The sequence below is a fragment of the Terrapene carolina genome, unplaced genomic scaffold (assembly GCF_002925995.2).
Source record: "Terrapene carolina triunguis isolate 2854851 unplaced genomic scaffold, T_m_triunguis-2.0 Scaffold33911, whole genome shotgun sequence".
Lineage (NCBI taxonomy): Eukaryota > Metazoa > Chordata > Testudines > Emydidae > Terrapene > Terrapene triunguis.
This window is the reverse complement of record NW_020698262.1, coordinates 11,363,622-11,381,560: the sequence shown is the minus strand read 5'-3', so window position 1 is coordinate 11,381,560 and position 17,939 is coordinate 11,363,622. Positions and strand designations below refer to the sequence as shown.

At 44.8% G+C, this 17,939-nt stretch overlaps 1 protein-coding gene across 1 annotated transcript in view; it reads left to right on the top strand.

Moving 5' to 3' along the window:
- Positions 1-14,809: 14,809 nt before the first annotated feature.
- LOC113409651 (kelch domain-containing protein 4-like) overlaps positions 14,810-17,939 on the top strand; it is a 43,189-nt gene continuing 40,059 nt past the window's right edge. Inside the window, exons 1-2 of the mRNA XM_026663808.2 lie at positions 14,810-14,998; positions 17,162-17,253. Of these exons, the coding sequence (XP_026519593.1) occupies positions 14,900-14,998; positions 17,162-17,253 (191 nt within the window). The 5' untranslated portion in view covers positions 14,810-14,899. The remainder of the gene's footprint in view (positions 14,999-17,161; positions 17,254-17,939) is intronic.

Genomic DNA, 17,939 nt, shown 5'->3' with positions numbered 1-17,939 from the left:
AGAAACAGCCACAGCAGGGACTTTGGGTCCTTTGGAGAATTTTCTACGGTGTTGTTGACTGGACTTTCTCTGCTCTGTGCTGGGCTAATTGGCTGCTTGCTTCTACCCTCCCTCACAATCTCTTCACCCCAACCTCACTCCTCTGGCCCTCTTCCCTGCCCCCCTACCTCTTGCCCTTCAATGTCCCTTCCCTTTAGCTGATCCCCTCCTTTCCAAACCCACCAAAACAGAAAAGAATCATGGAACTACCCTGACTTTGCTACCATCATCTTGTTCACTCTGCTTGGATGTGATGCCCCATCCCCCATCCTGTGTCTGTCCTGTCTAGTGAGATTAGATGCGCCTCAGGGCAGGGACTGTCATTTTGTTCTGTGTTTGTACAGCTCCTGGCACAATGGGGTCCCGGTCCATGACTGGAGCTCCTAGGCTCTACCATAACACAAATAATAATAATAATTAACTAAGCAGTATAGCAAGTGGGAGCACGTATGACACTGTTTTACTGGATGGAATGAGACCTTTTCAGCTATGTGTCATAGACTCTATATAGTTAACAATTAATGGCAAATATCCTTTAGCTAGAATTGGAGATGCCAAAGGAACCCAATTACTAATGATCATCACCAAGAGTCAGAAAATGATGGGCTCAGATTCATTATTAACCAGTGCCATTCACCATTAAACACACATCTTTTATGCAAACTGGTCTATAGCATGTTTCTTACCATTAACCAATATGAGCCAATTCAACCTTCACATCTGTGCAGTAAGAGAGAAATGAATATAGGCAAATCCTGTAAGATGAATTCCTTTTCCCCATTCAAATATTCTAATACTCCAGAGAAACACAAATTCCTATTCATCAAGAAGTGCATGGCACGCACAAGTCCACCTATTGAGATTTATATGAACAAATAAGTAATTCATGTTTATTTTGCAAAGATACAGGAAATCTTGCAGGGCTAATCATTTCACTGGGGATAAAGGTTTATGGTCTGCAGCATGATAAGAGCATATCTAGCGGGTTATCATATTATTTGTACGGCCTAAGAGAACCAGATTGAACTTGTGTGTGACAACAGACTAAATCCCTCAGTAATTTATTGTACAGACTAGTAAACCTTGCTGACTGAAGCAAAGAAGGCATTAACCAGCTGATCTTACTCTGATGTCTGTCATATTATTACCCACAGGAAAAATGGGAGTCATTCAGCCCACTCTATGGGGGCCAGTAATTATTACTATTTTTATTGTGGCAGCAGGCAAAATGAGCTAGGCTGTCTACAAACAAATGTGAAGAGACACTCCGTCCTAAGCTGCTTACACCACAAAGATGGGCAAGTCGATTTTGTGCCTGGGCTAGTAAATGTTCATGATGGTTTTGCAAGGCTAAGGTATCTGTCAGTTATTTAAATACCCAACAAATTAGGCCTCGGCAGCTCAGGAGACTGGTAATAGGATTAAGGTCCCTTTTTTAGGTCACCGGTTCAGATTTGTCCCACCTGGGTAGTGACCAAAATCTATTTCCAGCTGGTGGCTGTTTGGCAGCGATCTGAAATGAGTTCATGGGCTTTGTCCATTTTCCAGTGTGCAAGTATGCAAATTACAAACCCACCTTCACAGCTGGTACTGACGGATGCCCTTATTGACAGTCTCTGCAGAGCACGGTAATGCGCTTTCATGTGGGGCGTAGCTTGCCCATGCGGTACCTCTTCTGTGGATGAGAAAGCACTGGTTATTTACAATTCCAACAGTGAATCCCAAATAAGCATTCTGGCTAGGTGTATTGTGCAGCTGTTAATCAAGCTGAGAATGAGAGGGCTCTTCATACCAGAGAGGTAAACAGTTTGGCTTGGAGCAGAGCTGGGTGGGAAACTAACATTTTTGCAAAAACAAATTTTGGTTTTGCATTGAAAATTGAGAATTTCAGTATTCTGCCCAGCACTAGAACAGAGGGGAGGGGATCTTTGCAGATGTGATTGAGTTTGAGAGCAAGGTGGGTAAGACACCAGTTTCAGAATGCCCTCTCCCTGTATGGACTATCAAAATATTCAGAACTTTAGAAGGGGTGTATTTGTGCTCACCATATGTTGATCCATGTGATGTTCTGATTGTAGCAGCAGAGTAAGAACCAGGATGCCAAGGTTCTAGACCGAGCTCTCCCATTGTCTTGCTTTGTGAGGTTGGGCAAGTCATTCACCCTTCCATGCCTTACCCCAGGGGTGGCCAACCTGAGCCTGAGAAGGAGCCAGAATTTACCAATGTACATTGTCAAAGAGCCACAGTAATACATCAGCCCCGCATCAGCTCCCCTCCCAGCGCCTCCCATGCACGGGCAGCTCCGCAGATCAGCACCTCCCTCTCCTGCTCCCACCTCCCGATCAGTTGTTTCGTGGCATGCAGGAGGCTCTGGGGGGGAAGAGGGAGGAGCGAGGGCACGGCAGGCTCAGGGGAGGGAATGGGCAGGGCCTGTGGCAAAGCCAGGGCTTGAGCAGTGAGCAGTCCCCAGCACATTGGAAAACTGGCACCTGTAGCACCGGAGCCCCAGAGTCAGTGCCTATACAAGGAGCCTGTAGCTCCAGCCCCGGAGTCAGTGCCTATACAAGGAGCTGCATATTAACTTCTGAAGAGCCGCATGTGGCTCCGGCGCCTCAGGTTGGCCACCCCTGCCTTAGCCCATTTGTTAAAACTAGTAAAGCACCCACCTATGTAAAGCACTTTGAGATCCAGAGATGAACCAGGCTACAATAAGCTCTAAGTACAGCATTATAATTTATGAATGGAACTCCAATCAATGTTAACTAGTGAAACGTGTATATCAAATGGAGAATAGGACCCTAAAACTGCATTTATAACCCTGTTCTTTGTGTCCAAGAGAAACCACCACCTTCTTGATTTTAGTGAAATCCCCAAATGCAGAATGTGAAACTCACTCTGCACTACTCTTGCCTCTGGAGACTGGTAACCTTGCCAGTTGAGCATGGACTCTTCAGGTGGTTAATTGAATAATTGGCTTCCCTGGTTAATAGAACAAGAAATAAACACAGGATTAATATTTTTGTTCTGGCTGGAACCATCTCCTTTGGGTTCTACATGGATTTAGGGCGAGGAGGCCCTGACTGCGAGTGAATGAAGTTTGGAGATCCTGAAAGAATTAAAATGGATTTTTTAACCTACACGATCTCTTCTTCACTTTGGTTCATAATCCTGCTCCTGATCATTTAACACTTCTGAGAGAGAATAAAACCCCCAAATTTGCAACATGATGCAATGCTTCAGCATTTGTTGCACCATGTGTGGAGGGTGTTCCTAAAGAGGATGTGGATGCGGTTTGTGGCTCTTCTCTGCTGAAGTGCTGACACCTGGTGGGCTATGAAGGCCAGGACAACTTGTCAGGTCTCACCACATTCCAAGTCTTGATTGCATCAGCCTAAGAACCTGACTAATAAGGACTGCAGAACTGGAATTAATTTGCAAACTAGATACCATCAGATTAGGCCTGAATAAAGACTGGGAGTGGTTGGGTCATTACAAAACCTAAACTTAATTTCCCCAATACTGATTTCTCCCTACTGTTACTCACACCTTCTTGTCAACTGTCTGTAATGGGCCACTCTCTTACCACTTCCAAAGTTATTTTTCCTCCCTTGGTATCCTGCTGTTAATTGATTTATCTCGTTAGACTGACCTAACACTTGGTAAAGCACCCCCATCCTTTCATGTATTTATACCTGCTCCTGTATTTTTTACTTCATACATCTGATGAAGTGGGTTCTAGCCCACAAAAGCTTATGCCCAAATAAATTTGTTAGTCTCTAAGATGCCACAAGGACGCCTCGGTTTTTTTGCTGATACAGACTAACACGGCTACCACTGAATTCTGGTGGTGTTTCATTAGGTACCTCTGGCTGTTGTGTCCTTCTGAGCAATAAGTCCTTTTCTTTCACTTGGTCATTTCCCAGACGGCTTTCCCTTCAGTCAGCCTTGAAACGGGGGTTTATTTTCTAACTAGTGCACCTACATTTTTTAGTTTTATTTTTAAATGACAAAGTGGATTCAAAGACAGTGTATAAACTGGAAATGGGCCCAAGCCCCTGAGTTTGAATCTGGACCTGATCTTCTACAAAGTCCAGATTCAGGGTTTTTGTTCAGTGGACCGTAGAGATGTGAATTGGATGTGAAGCGAAGCTCCAGCTCTGAAAGAGTATCAGAGGTGTTTTGTTACAGGACCATCTCTAATAAAAACATTCAGCTTACTAAGCCTCCCTGGGTCCCCACTGTGAGCTGATATGTGCTAGAAACTCCTGTGTTTCTCAAACCGTTCTGCAGAGACACATGATGTAAATGTTACCTAATGGGTAGGACACTGCCTTTGCAATTTCAGGAAACTAGGGGTTGTTTCATGTTTCCCAACAGAGACATTTGCAAGTCACCCCCACGCTGTCAATTGCTGGGTTTTAATAAATTATTGGAACAAGGAAGCCAGTCGCAAACACTCATGTTAATTAAGAAAGACAAGCTCATTCGATCTGATTGTAGTATTGCCAATGTTACAACACGTTGCCCAGAGGAGTGTGCTTTGAATGCTTCCTGCTTTTTAAACTTTCCAAGTAGTGAGTTTTCCCCCCAACTCACACATCTGATGATAATCTATGGAATGACTTTGCCAAAAGGTATGTATAGGGAGGGAGTGAAAGGCAGAATGAGATGAAATCAAAACTAACAAAAGAGGAAAGGAGGCAACTGCTTGCTTACTTCATTTATCTAAGGCCCTGTCCACACTGTGGTAGAACAGTGCAAGTAAAGCCCATGTTTAAGCATGGTTCTTGCTAGAGGGCTTCTATCAGGGACTTGCTCATCTTTGGGACAGATATATTTTATCTTATAACATGCCAAGGGAAGTCACATGGTTTGAATCGTACTTGGCACAGGGCCAAAGGCAAGAGTCAGAAAGAAGATACCATTTTGTCACTAAGTACTATGGTACAATATGAAGTCCTGGAGAGATCCGCTCTGTTTCATAGCAGGACAACCGAGGCAGAGATAGCTAATCACATTGGTTAAGGGCTCAGTCCCAGCATATACTGGACAGAACCCTTGGGAAGTTTTGCTAGTTCCAGATTGATACACTGGATACATTACTGTATAACTATATTCAGCAATATATCCCCACAAATCTGATAACTCCTTGCTCTAATGCCTAGTTTGTGTTAATTAAAGACTTCCTAGGATGCAGCATATAAGTGTCTACAGTGGGTCAAATTCATCTGTGGTGCTTTGGCCCAACGGGTACTGCACTAACTAGAGACAGGTCTGAGCCAAAACCCCAGACTCACACTTTGGGAACACTTGGGTCCAGCTGTGAATTTCATGTGTAGCCCTGTGATATATAATGGACCAGTACCAAACCCCTGCTGTTGAATGTCCACATCCAAATGTTGCAGGTTTGGCCCATCTCTAATGCCATCCCTTACAAAAGACCATCACTGAACTCAGGCATTCATGTTAGGGCAAACGGGCATGAAGTAGCCATTGACAAGGGCACAGCTGGACCCACAGCCCCCAGATTCAAATATGCGAAGCTCCACATATTTGGTATTTACAAGAGGCAGGACAACCTGCTTCAGTTGGAAGCAAGAATTTTATACACATCTACCCCGATATAACGCTGTCCTCGGGAGCCAAAAAATCTTACTGCATTATAGGTGAAACCGCGTTATATCGAACTTGCTTTGATCCGCCAGAGTGCGCAGCCCCCCTCCCCCGAGCACTGCTTTACCGCGTTATATCCGAATTTGTGTTATATCGGGTCGCGTTATATCGGGGTAGAGGTGTACTAGCATTTTGCAGCCCTGAATTAATTGAGTCAGTTGGGCTGATGCAATAGGACAATGATGTATGTCCCCACTGCTCTTTGGAGAAATGAAAGGGGAAGGCTTAGACGATTCTACAGGGTGAGGCACCACTAATGTTAACGGTTTCCACTAGCAACGAGATCGAGACATTCCCATCTTCTAAAGGCCTGTGGGGAATTTGCCACTCCAGGCCCCTGCAAATGGCTCCTTTTATGGGCTGTTGTTGTTTCATATGCCAAGGCAAGAAAACTGGAAACATTCCTAGTTGTAAGCGCCAACATATTAGCAACTTGCAGTGTTATTGTAACCGTGTGGGTCCCAGGATATTAGGGAGACAAGATGGATGAGGTAATATCTTTTATTGGATCAATTTCTCTTGGTGAGAAAGACAAGTTTTTAAACTTACCTAGAACTCTTCTTATGGTGTTTTGCTTAGAAATTTAGCTGACTTGAAAACAAAAAAATAAAAATAAAACAAAGGGTGAAAAACACCCCAAAATGACTCGAAACAAACAAACAAAAAAATCAGTTTTAGGTTGAATTGAATTAAATGTTTTTATGTGTATATATTTTCCCTAAATTATTTGCTCAGTTCTAGTTATAAGGACTTTTACTGCAAAGATAATTCCCTCCTTCAGCCATGCACTGGAGTTACTTGAAATTGCACAGAGATTTTCGGACAAATACAGGCCTGGTTTGCAAAATGCTTAGACCTCCAGCCCCCATCATCTCCAGTTGGCAAGGAGACTCCATCCCATCCTGGCAAATAATGACCTGGCCTCAGTTATTCACAGCTTAATTACCTCCTGCCTATACTACAGTAGTGCAATATATCTGGTCCTGAAGCCTTCAGCACTCAGCCAACTAATTCAGAACACTGCAGCACATCATATATATAGTCATATATAAAGTACAGCATTCTGTCCAGCCATCCCATGCACACCAGTGACATCAAGGTAAACTGTAGCATTTTAGACCTTTGGCCCAAGATTTTCAAAGACAGAAGCCTAAAACTAGGCTCCTAAATCCTGCTTCTGCTTTAAGCACCTCAATAAATGGACTGGTTTTCAAAAGTGCTAGGCACCCAGAGAAAGTGCTGAGCACGCCTTGGGAAATTGTTATAATTAGAAAGTAATGAATGCTCAGCACTCTTGAAATTCAGGCCATTTGGTTAGGTACTATACCTAGATATGGATTTAGAAACCTAACTTCAGGCTCCTACTTCTGACAGTCTTACCCACAGTATATTTTTGAAATGGTGCCTCTGATTCACTGTTTTACATTTTGTGTATAAAATGGGCATCAGCAATAACAACAACAAAAACCCCCAACCAATTTTTTAAAAACAAAATTGACTTTCATTTGATATCAGCCTAGCTGGGCCCCAGGATATTCTGACCCTTAATACTTCATACAGTGAAGATTAAGTGCCTCTAAAGAAGCTTAGGTAGCCTAGATAGTGGCTCACGAGCCTGATTAATGAAGAACTCGGAGTGATTTCTCTAGGGCCCATGCAAGTGCACTTCAGTACCTAGCCCTTTCTTTAAGATGTAACAGAAGGTGCATTACAGATATGAGTCTCTTTCTAATATCTGGTTTCTCCCTCTCCTTCTGGGAGCTGGTGTACAATGGCTCCTGACAATGGTGTGTTAGAAGGTGTTGTAACGTGAAGACTTGTAGACAGAAATTGTGTGGTTGCTGGGATGAGCTATATATTTTTTTTTAATCAGAAGGGGTTTTAAAGCTGACAAATATCGATGTGGCTCAGTAACGGAGCCCTGACCGGTTTAAATAGCACGAACATGGAAGCTGTCGTGAAAATACTCACCACAGGCAGAGACAAATGCACAACTGCAGTCTTTGCGGCCTCCCCCCACTTTTTAGAGGAGGTGTCTGCTTCATGAAAACTGCTCTGTGAAGGCCCCTTTATTGGTCGCCTCAGCTGAAAGGTCAAGGATTAAAAGGGCCATGGACACCCAGGCTGGATGGAGGAGTTTTGCTGCCTTAGACAAACCTAAAACCATGTAACTCTATCTGCAGTCCCCCTTACAAACAATTATCGGGCCTTTTGTTGCCCCTAATTTGCTGCCCTGCGTGAGCAGTTGTTCCACCTTCTCTGCTAGAGATGGTGCCGATGGAAAATGAAACTCCCTGCTCAGCCTTAAGTTAGAGGTGGTCTTTTCAGATTGGAGTGGAGAGATATTGCAGGGGTCATGTGGGGGCCGCACAGGGAAATTTGTATTGGTGTTGCCCATGCAGAACCTGTTATGTGATAAAGAAAACAGTTCAGACTCTAGGACCTTCCACATGCACTAAATTAATTTTAAAATTAACAAAATATGGCCATTTTGAGGCAGATTAGACTTTTCAGAATTATAGAAATTAGAGGCTCAATTTTCAAATTTTGATGCCAAATTACACTTAAATCCCTTTTTTAGGTACCTAAACACTGAGTTTGGTGCCTCTACTGAAACATCCACATTTGAAAACTGGGCCCACTGGACCCTTACAGTTGGAAAAGACTCTCTGAGTGAACTTATCTATCTCCCATTTTGTAGACTGGTGTGGAATTCAGCTGGGATTTTATTTCATTATATCTACTGCCTATCTCCAAGTGTCTTGGTCCATCAGTCATCCTAAACTGCTCCATCCTCAGCTACAACCTCCTAAAATGTCTGCAACATCGCTGGGAACCATAAATAATATGTATGTTAAAGCCACTCTGTTTGAATCCTTTTATCGCATTTCAATCTTTCCTCTGAAGTCTAATTCGATTGCAAAACACTAAAAAAGCAATGAAATTACCTTGAAATTGAGAGTTAAAGGGCTTTTGCTGATTCATTAAAGAGGATTTGTGAGCCTAGACACTGACCAATTTGCTAACGGACCTAAATGGGTTGTTTTGTGGGTTACATGCCTGTGAAAAGGTTCATGCTTTTCTCAGTGAAAGAGTCCTTGTTGCTTTAAAACTACGAAAACTTTATTTCAAAGTACAGAAATTATGAGGCAAATGAAATGGCGGCTGTAATGTTGGTGTGAGGCGTTATCAGCCATCAACTGTATAAATCAGTTTGAATGAAACAAACTGCTGTCATTGAATTAGGAGCAGGCTAGCTAGTTGAATTGAGTCGTCTCATCCTGGTTAGCTGGTGCTGGGGGTCCCCTTCTGGATTGTGGGCATATAGGGACAAATCTTGTAGCCTTTATGTAAGCAAAACTCCCCTGGAAGATTTGTCTAGGTTAGGAATTTTTAGAAAGTGCCTAAGGAGCGCAAGTTCCATTAACTTGGCCTCATAACTCAGACACTACTGAAAAACGTACCCTACGAGCCTGATCCTGAAAAGTGTGGTCATTAAGAGCTCAGGGCGCTCGGCAACCTGTTGGATCAAGCGCTAATTAAGGCCTGCTGGGTTCAGATGGGGTAAGTGAGGCATGGACTGGGAAAATTACACAGTGTCTTCAGAAATAGAGCCCTTGACACCTGACTCCCTGTCCCCTGCCTTAACCACAAGACTGTCCTACCACCCTGAGGGATAGGGAACCTGATACATTAGAAGAGAGCATCTAAGGTGTGTTATGACGTTACTGCCATTTCACAATGCAAATATTGTAATTAGATCTGAGCGCTTATTGGAACCCTGTCTCCAACCCTAAGCAACCGGAACAATGAGGATTTTCTCCAGCCACATCAGAATAGTGTGGTATTAATCTGCAGGGACTTTGTATTGCTCTGCAGCTGTGTTTGCTGGTTCTCTAGCTCTGCAAGGACATTGTTCTATGTTTATACCAAAAGAAATGACCTTATCCGGGTTCCTAAAAAAAATCTAAGCTTCCCCCACTCATCAGTCCCACATTCACCACTGTTTATTGGCTCTATCATCATCCCCACCTTTCCCTAAAATAAACCCAAGGAAACCCTGATTAGAATGTATTTCTCTTCAATCCACCCATTCAGGTGTGGGACTAGTTTTGTTACTCTCATTGCACCGCCCTGTTGTCAGTCATAAATGACTTACAGTCCTTCTGCTTCCTTTGTGACATCAATTTCTTCCTTGCTACCGGCTCTAGGAAACCTTAATAAGGGAAAATAAGCCAAGTGTTAGCACACAAATGTGACTTGTAGGGGGAAAAAGCTATTGGGTCCCCTCTGATCTTCAGTGCAGTTATGAAAAATGTTACAGGCATGAAGGCTCCATGTGGGTTAGTCTTTGCTTTGCTGATGCAGCAGCGTTTACCATCCCGTTGAATGAACATGTTCCAGACAGTAAAAAATAACAAAGTGAAAGGGCACGCTCTTGCTACAGCCCAGTCTGGGCCAGGCTGCCAGATATGATAGTACAGAGCGTCTCACATCATAAAAGGAAATTTGCAAACACTGGCAAACTGAAGCCTCTGTAATGTTCCCTGTCAGCAGATTGTCAACCAAACAAAGGCGATGGAGTGGGCATCTATGCAAGGGAACATCTGTGAGTGCATGTCTGTGTCTGGCAGTGTTTGTGTGTGCACATCTGGCTGCCACCTGTGTGTGTATGTTTGAGTGTACGCTTGGCGTGTGTGTGTGTGGAGGTGGGGAGTGTGACTGCTCAAGTATGTGTTTGGGGTGCATGAGAGTGGGCTTGTTTGTGCAAAAAACTTATCTCATCCCAAGACAGTTCCAGAGAGCCAGGGCTCTTAGCACAGGAACACTGGAATTCCTGTATCAGAACAGTTCTATCTCCAGATGTGGCCTTTAACAGACTCTTTCAAAGAAGGCAAATCCTATACTGCCATCATCATTATTGCACTTGGAGTTTTGTGCAATGTAATATAACATGGCGGGGAGGGATTTCTCCTTGATCCCCAGCTGGGGATCAGCTTATGCTAGGGTTACCAACGTTCTAATCGCACAAAACTGAACACCCTAGCCCCGTCCCTTCCTTGAGGCCCCACCCCCCATTCACTACATTTCCCCTCCCTCTGCGGCTCGCTCTCCCCCACCCTCACTCACTTTCACTGGGCTGGGGCAGGGAGTTGGGATGCGGGAGGGGGCGAGGGCTCCAGCTGGGGGTGCAGGCTCTGGGGTAGGGCTGGGGATGAGGGGTTTGGGGTGCAGGAGGGGGCTCCAGGCTTGGGGGTGGGGACGAGGGATTCGGAGTGTGGGAGAGTGCTACGGGTTGAGGAACGGGGTTGAGGTGTGGGAGGGGGTGAGGGCTCTGGGCTGGGGATGAGGGGTTCAGGGTGTGGGAGGGGGCTCTGGGCTGGGGCAGGGGGTTGGGATGCAGGGGGGTGAGGGCTCTGGGATGGGGGTGCAGGCTGTGGGGTGGGGCTAGGGATGAGGGGTTTGGGGTGCAGGAGGGGGCTCCAGGTTTGAGGGGGACTCAGGGCTGGGGCAGGGGATCAAAGTGCGGGCTTACCTCCAGGGGCTCCCAGTCAGCGGAGCAGCAGGGGTGCTAAGGCAGGCTTCCTGCCTGTCCTGGCACCGCAGACTGCACTGTGCCCTGGAAGCGGCCAGCAGCAGGTCCAGCTCCTAGGCGGAGGTACGCAGGTGGCTGCGCGGTGCTCTTGCCTGCAGGCACTGCTCCCCCAGCTCCCAATGGGAGTGCAGAGCTGGTGCTCGGGGTGGGGGCAGTGTGCGGAGCCCTGTGGCTCCCCTGCCTAGGAGCCAGACGTGTTGGCCGCTTCTGGGACACAGCGCCGTGTCAGAACAAGTAGGGACTAGCCTGCCTTAGCCGGGCAGCACCACCGACTGGACTTCTAATGGTCCGGTCGGCGGTGCTGACCGGAGCCGCCAGAGTCCCTTTTCGACCGGGTGTTCCAGCCAAAAACCGGATACCTGGTCACCCTAGCTTATGCCTTGAAACATGATGACTGATAAAACCATTCAGTTCTTACATAGCGTTTTACATTTTCAAAAAACAGTAAGATTTTTTTGTTTATAAACCTGTGTCCTATATGGAATCAGAATAATAGAATCATAGGACTGGAAGGGACCTCGAAAGGTCATCTAGTCCAGTCCCCTGCACTCCTGGCAGGACTAAGTATTATCTAGACCATTCCTGACAGGGGTTTGTCTAACCTGCTCTTAAGTTCTCCAATGATGGAGATTCCACAACCTCCCTGGGCAATTTATTCCAGTGTTGAACCATCCTGACAGGTAGAAAGTTTTTCCTAATGTCCAACCTAAACTTCCCTGGCTGCAGTTTAAGCCCATTGTTTCTTGTCCTATTCTCAGAGGTTAAGAAGAACAATTTTTCTCCCTCCTTCTTGTAACAACCTTTTATGTACTTGAAAACTGTTATCATGTCCCCTCTCAGACTTCTCTTCTCCAGACTAAACAAATCCATTTTTTTCAATCTTCAATCTTAATAATTTTTATCACTCTTCTCTGGACTTTCTCCAATTTGTCCACGTCTTTCCTGAAATGTGGCGCCCAGAACTGGACACAGTACTCCAGTTGAGGCCTAATCAGCGCGGAGTAGAGCGGAAGAATTACTTCTCGTGTCTTACTTACAACACAATATCAGATATAGGAGAGTTTGCACCTTGAATGTTCTACCCACCATAGTTCCCCCTGGAGGGGAATCCGGAGAGGAATCAGGTGCTCCCAGTACAAAAGGAGCAGGTAGTTGAGGTGAAGAGGGGAAGCCCAGGAAACTTCAGCTATGGCTGTAGCTGTTGTAGGGAATAAGAAGGTTCTGCAGGGCCCTGAATTAACAGGGGAAAAAGCTAAAGAAGTAGGAAAGAGTGAGCAGAGCTCTCCAGGCAGGGTGGCCTGGGAGAGACCCTGTTCAAGCAAGGAAGAGAATGCATGGGCCCCAGGCAGGAAGGCCTGTGAGGAAGAGGAGAAACATTGGGTTGTGGGGACTTAGGAATTGACTTTGTTTTGTGATTGAGTTTTATTTGCCGTTTATTTTGTAGTAATAAGCCTAGCCCCCAAGGAGAGGGGCTTTGTTGACCAAGAAAAAGCCTGAAGTTAAGTCTTTGAATGGCCTAAGAGGGGAAATCGAGGCTGGTTGCCTGTAGAGCAACCTCTGGCTACAAGGGGGCTCTGGGGAGGCAGCTGCCTGTCTTACAAACCTCAAAGATTTAAATACCTCAAGCCTTTCTTCCCTTCAAAAATCTCCCTAAAATGTATTAGGTGAAAGTCTGACTGCAGTGAATTGAGGGGTAAAGCTCCCATTGACTTCAGTGGGGCCCAGATTTCACCCACGGGTTTCTTTCTGAGAGAAAGAAAAGTCATTGTGTCTGAGCTATTGAATGGAGTGATAACCCTTTATGCCAGCTGAAGATTTGCCCCATTCACTCCATCTAAACTCTCCTAAGTTCTCGGTTCACTTTCCTGGTATAAACTTATTGATGACTCATTCTAGCCTTAATTATAACCCTGGCATTTTCAAAACTGCCAGCCAAACATATGTTTAGCAGGATGTGTATTGTCTGCAGCGCTAAAGAATTTTTACGGTTCTCTTCTCACTCTGTTTTTTTTTTTAATTTAATATCTTGAAAAAGCTGAGATTCAGATTTTAGGCAGATATTCAGAAAATCTGAATGATCCTGCAGTTTCTAGGGTATGGGCTTAAGTACTTAGCTTATTAGCTGTGTCAGCATTTAGATATAACAGTGATAGGTACTATGGAAAAACACTGGCAGACAGATAGATTAGGCATTGGTGGAAGGCAGCCTGGCCTCACGTTCTTGGAGAGTTTTTTTTACATTTATTTTCAGTGAAAATATAATAATTCTACTTTTTTTCTGGAAGTGAAAAAAAATTACACCAGCATATTTTACAGTGGAACCTAATGAAAAGAAAATCACACCTCCTTGGATTTAAACTCAAACTGATTTTCACAGTGTTCAAAACTGGTTGAATTTAAGAAAATATACTCTCAAAGTCAAAATGATCACTTTTTCCAATTACAGCTTGACGAGATTCTAATGGGGGCTCAATATCACTGTGAAACACGTAGTTAATAGCAATCCTAATAATTACTAGTTGGTCCTTATCACCAAAGTGACACTTATAAAGCACTGGAGTATCGCCAACCCCAAGTTTTCAAAAATCATAAGTCAGGTCCCCAAAATCATGAGACTGGCTTAGAAAAAGTGAGTTTCTAGCCCTCCTGGTTGTAGAGAACAGCTCAAAACATGACCTGAGTGCCCCCTAAAGAAACAGGAAGGCAAATGAAAAGAACCCCACATTTATTATTTTTATCAAATCTCATAATTGTTAAGCAAGTCTAATAATTTGTTGAGGCCTGGCTTATGATTGCTGGATGGTTGGGGTTGGCAAACCACATCTCCTAACATTTCAAGTGGCTAGTGTGGGTCACAGCGCCGCTCAGGTTTGATCCGTTCACTCCTCCATCTACGGAGGGGCAAACCTGAGTGGTGTTGCGACCCCCCCCCCCCCATGTGCCAGGTCACAACATCACTTGGTTTGGGGGCCCTCTCAACTGGGGTGCCTGGGGCAAACTTTTGCGATCAGTGGTCTTGGAGCTCAAAGCTAGGGCTTCAATTACAGGGGAATTTTTTTTGGGGGGGGGTCCCTTATTACTTTTTGGAACTACCTGCCTTTTGTCTCACTACTGTTTAAATTAAAGTAAGCCACTTGACATTCCGGGCCCTCCGACTTTTTTCTGATAATTTGGGCACTGCTCAAAGCAGGCTCACCGTGGGCTAGTGGGTGGGTGAACCGCTGGGTGCCTTCGGGCGTGCTCAAAGTGACCCCCCCCTAAATATGGGGTGCTGCTGTGCTTTGCACAAGCCTTGGGGACGGCCTTGTCCCTCTCCCTTTGGGACAGGAAGCAACGCCTGTTCCTAGCCCAGCTGCACCAGGCAGGAAGCTGGTGTGAGAAGCCATCCAGCCCAGCAGATGGCATTCACAACAGCACTTGGCCAGCCCCTTCCTTTCCACCCCAGGCAGGAAATCACCCCTGACTGCCTGGGAAGTGATTGTCCTCAGCTGGGCGGCTGCCCCAGGTGAGCTCTGCAGGAGCAGGGTGCACAGGGCAGACTGGCAGGGGGGCTCTGTGAAGTGCCCCCTGCAGTAACCCCAGGCTGGAAACATGGGTAAGAAAAGCAAGAAGGAGAAGAAGGTGAAAGGGGCGGAGAAAACAGCTGCTAAGATGGAGAAGAAAGTCTCCAAGAGAGCTAAGAAGGAGGAGGTGAGTGGTGCTGCTGGGGCAGGGCAGGTGGCAGGGGGCTGATTCCCCCACCCATCAGAGTGTGCATGTGGCTACCGCTGCACACACCAACTCACCCTGTGCTGTTTGATTAGAGCTCACTCCTGCCAGTCTCATCCCGCCCCTGTGTGTGTGTGAGACTCTTAACCCTTTGGCTTGCAGATGCAATGTATATTCATCCTCCCCAGGGATTTCTCTGACTAGCAAAGCAACTCACAGAAGTGAAATTCGAAACAGAGCCGTCGCATTTCTTCTCCTTCTGTCTGGGCTCTGTTCCCTCTAACGTGAGCTTCCCCAGCCATGCCTAAGGGGAACGTTTCTCTTGAAAGTTAAGCAGGTGTTTAAGTGTTTCACTAGACAACCCTCCCTTGTCAAACAATGCAGTTGGCTTATTTGGAAGGGAGATATGCTGGTGTTGAGAGGTACAGATGGTTTTCCCCATGTGGGTCTGGCCAGACTGAAGATTGGCCAAGTTGAAGATTTGCCACTTTACCTAGTATTTGTATAATTTCTCAAAGGGCAGTCTCAAATCTTGACCCTCATTGGCGCAAAACATAGAATATTTATTCTGTAGTGGTAATGTTTCAGACTTATTGGCCTGGTTGGTGGCAAAAACAAGAAAAGGGATTGTGTGAAATCTATTTTATTTATGGTTGAGCTAGATCAAGGGATTCTCAACTTTTATAATTTCATTTTTGTTTATTGTTTTATGGGGGGGGGTGTTAGAAGTGTAATTTGTATGATAGGAGAAGGGTTGAATCTCTGCTTCATATCTTTCATACTGTGACAGTTTGAAAATGTGTACCTATTCTGTTGAGTATAATTGTTAATTCAAAAAATGCTGTACTAATAAACTAAAACTTATAGCCTGGACTGGACTAGAGGGCTCAGCACCTGGCAGAATTGAGCCCCGCACAAGGGGTGGGGCAAACGGGAACTAGTAGAATGAAATTAAGACCGGACATTTGGAAGAACATACTGACAGATCTATTAGGCTGTGGACTGCTTTCTCAAGGAAGCTAGTGTAAACCCCATTGCTTTGAGACATTTAAACCTAATTGGATGAAAGCTAGAAAATTTACTGTAGGGAACAATCTTTCATTTTCCCCATCTCCAATTTGTATGATTCCGTGAGCTTTAAAAATCCTAGAAACATTTCTATTGCTCTTAAAAAAAAAAAAAAAAAAATTCTATTTAAAAAAAAATTAAATTTGACCTCAGACAGTGTCCCTTTACTCCCAGCCACCCTGCTGCTGCAGAATGAGAAAGTTTAAACTAATTGATTCAAGTGTCTTACCCAGCGATCGCAAGTATAGCAAAAAAAGAAAGTTGGACCAAGAAAGAATGAACAGTCCTAGTACTGTTAGGACACATGGATGGTTATAACTTTCCAACTCTTATCTAAAGAGGGAGTGGGGAAGAGATTTTCTTTGACTCTTGCATAATTTGGGGGCTTTGGGGTTGTGTGTTCTGTTTTTTAATTTACAGAAACTGAAGGAGAATAAAAGATAACACATGAAGTTGTCTCTCCAGATGAAGTATAAATTTGAAATAGAAAACACATTTATCTTTAAAAAGCAACAGAGGGTCCTGTGGCACCTTTAAGACTAACAGAGATATTGGAGCATAAGCTTTCGTGGGTGAATGCCCACTTCATCAGATGCAAGCTTTTTACAGATTCAGACTAACACGGCTACCCCTCTGATACTTGACATTTATCTTTGTACTTGCACAGGAGTCAGGCCAAGAAAGAACAGTGGGTTTTAACATCTGTCCGATTATATTTGCACATCAGTTACACAAATGCTGAAACAGCTGCCCTGTGCTAAGACTTGGGTTTCAACTACCAGTTGTGCTACAGAATTGCTCACCAGCAAAGGTGAAACACCTCTGTAGGAACTGTGCACTAATCATGGCATTGTGTTACAACCTGCTTACAAATTCAGAAATATACAGTAGTGGAGACCAGCCCTTAGTGTAGGATGAAAAAATATATAACCTTGATAACTCATAGTTTAATGAGGTGAATCTAATCAAATTTAAGGAAAATAGGAAAATCGAACTAGTGGCTAGTGTAGGTTTTCATGGTATGTGGATGACAATATGTGCCAAGAAACTCATGCCTGACTGGCTGTTTACTTTCAGGAGGATCTTGAAGCCCTGATAGCAGAATTCCAGACATTAGATGCTAAAAAGACCCAGATAATTGAGACAGCCTGTCCCCCACCCTCACCAAGGTAAGAGATCACCTGGAATCTTGACTGTTGTTATCCAGCAAGTGGTGGTATCAATGAAACTTGTTTAAGTTCTATCCTGAGAGTGGAGGATGTAGTATCAGGCTAAAATGCTTTTATGGAAGGATAAAAATGTATAGGGCATTCAGTCCTTGGAGCATGAAAGGGACCAGCAACACCTCTCTGCTAACAGCTACTTTTTAATCTTCCCTTCAGCCTGCTAAAAAGAGCCAAAGTGGGGAATCTTATCAAAGCTGGTGGTTCGATCTGAGGGCTTTGGGCGGTATAACATAGATGAATGAAGGGGAACCTTGTGACTTGGGCTGGAAAGCTGAGGGCACGCTACCGGTAAAATTGTTATGAGAATGCCTTGTGAGATACAAGATACAGTGGGCTAGTGGCCGGAGCACAGGACTGGTATCCTGGCACTGCAAGGTTCTAGTCCTGTAGCTGCCACTGATTCAGTGTCTTGAACGACAGTTGACCTTTCTGTATGTGTTTCCCCTCTGTAAGGAGGAGGTAATGATACTTGCCTACCTCACAAAGATGTTGGGAGGATCAGTTAACAATGAGCTTCTTTGAGGTCTGATCCCGTGAAGTGCTAGATGCTGTCAGCTCCTGTTACATACAAGGGGTGGGGGAACCTTAAGCGAACAGCGGTATCTATGGAAGAATGATGCAGATAACTT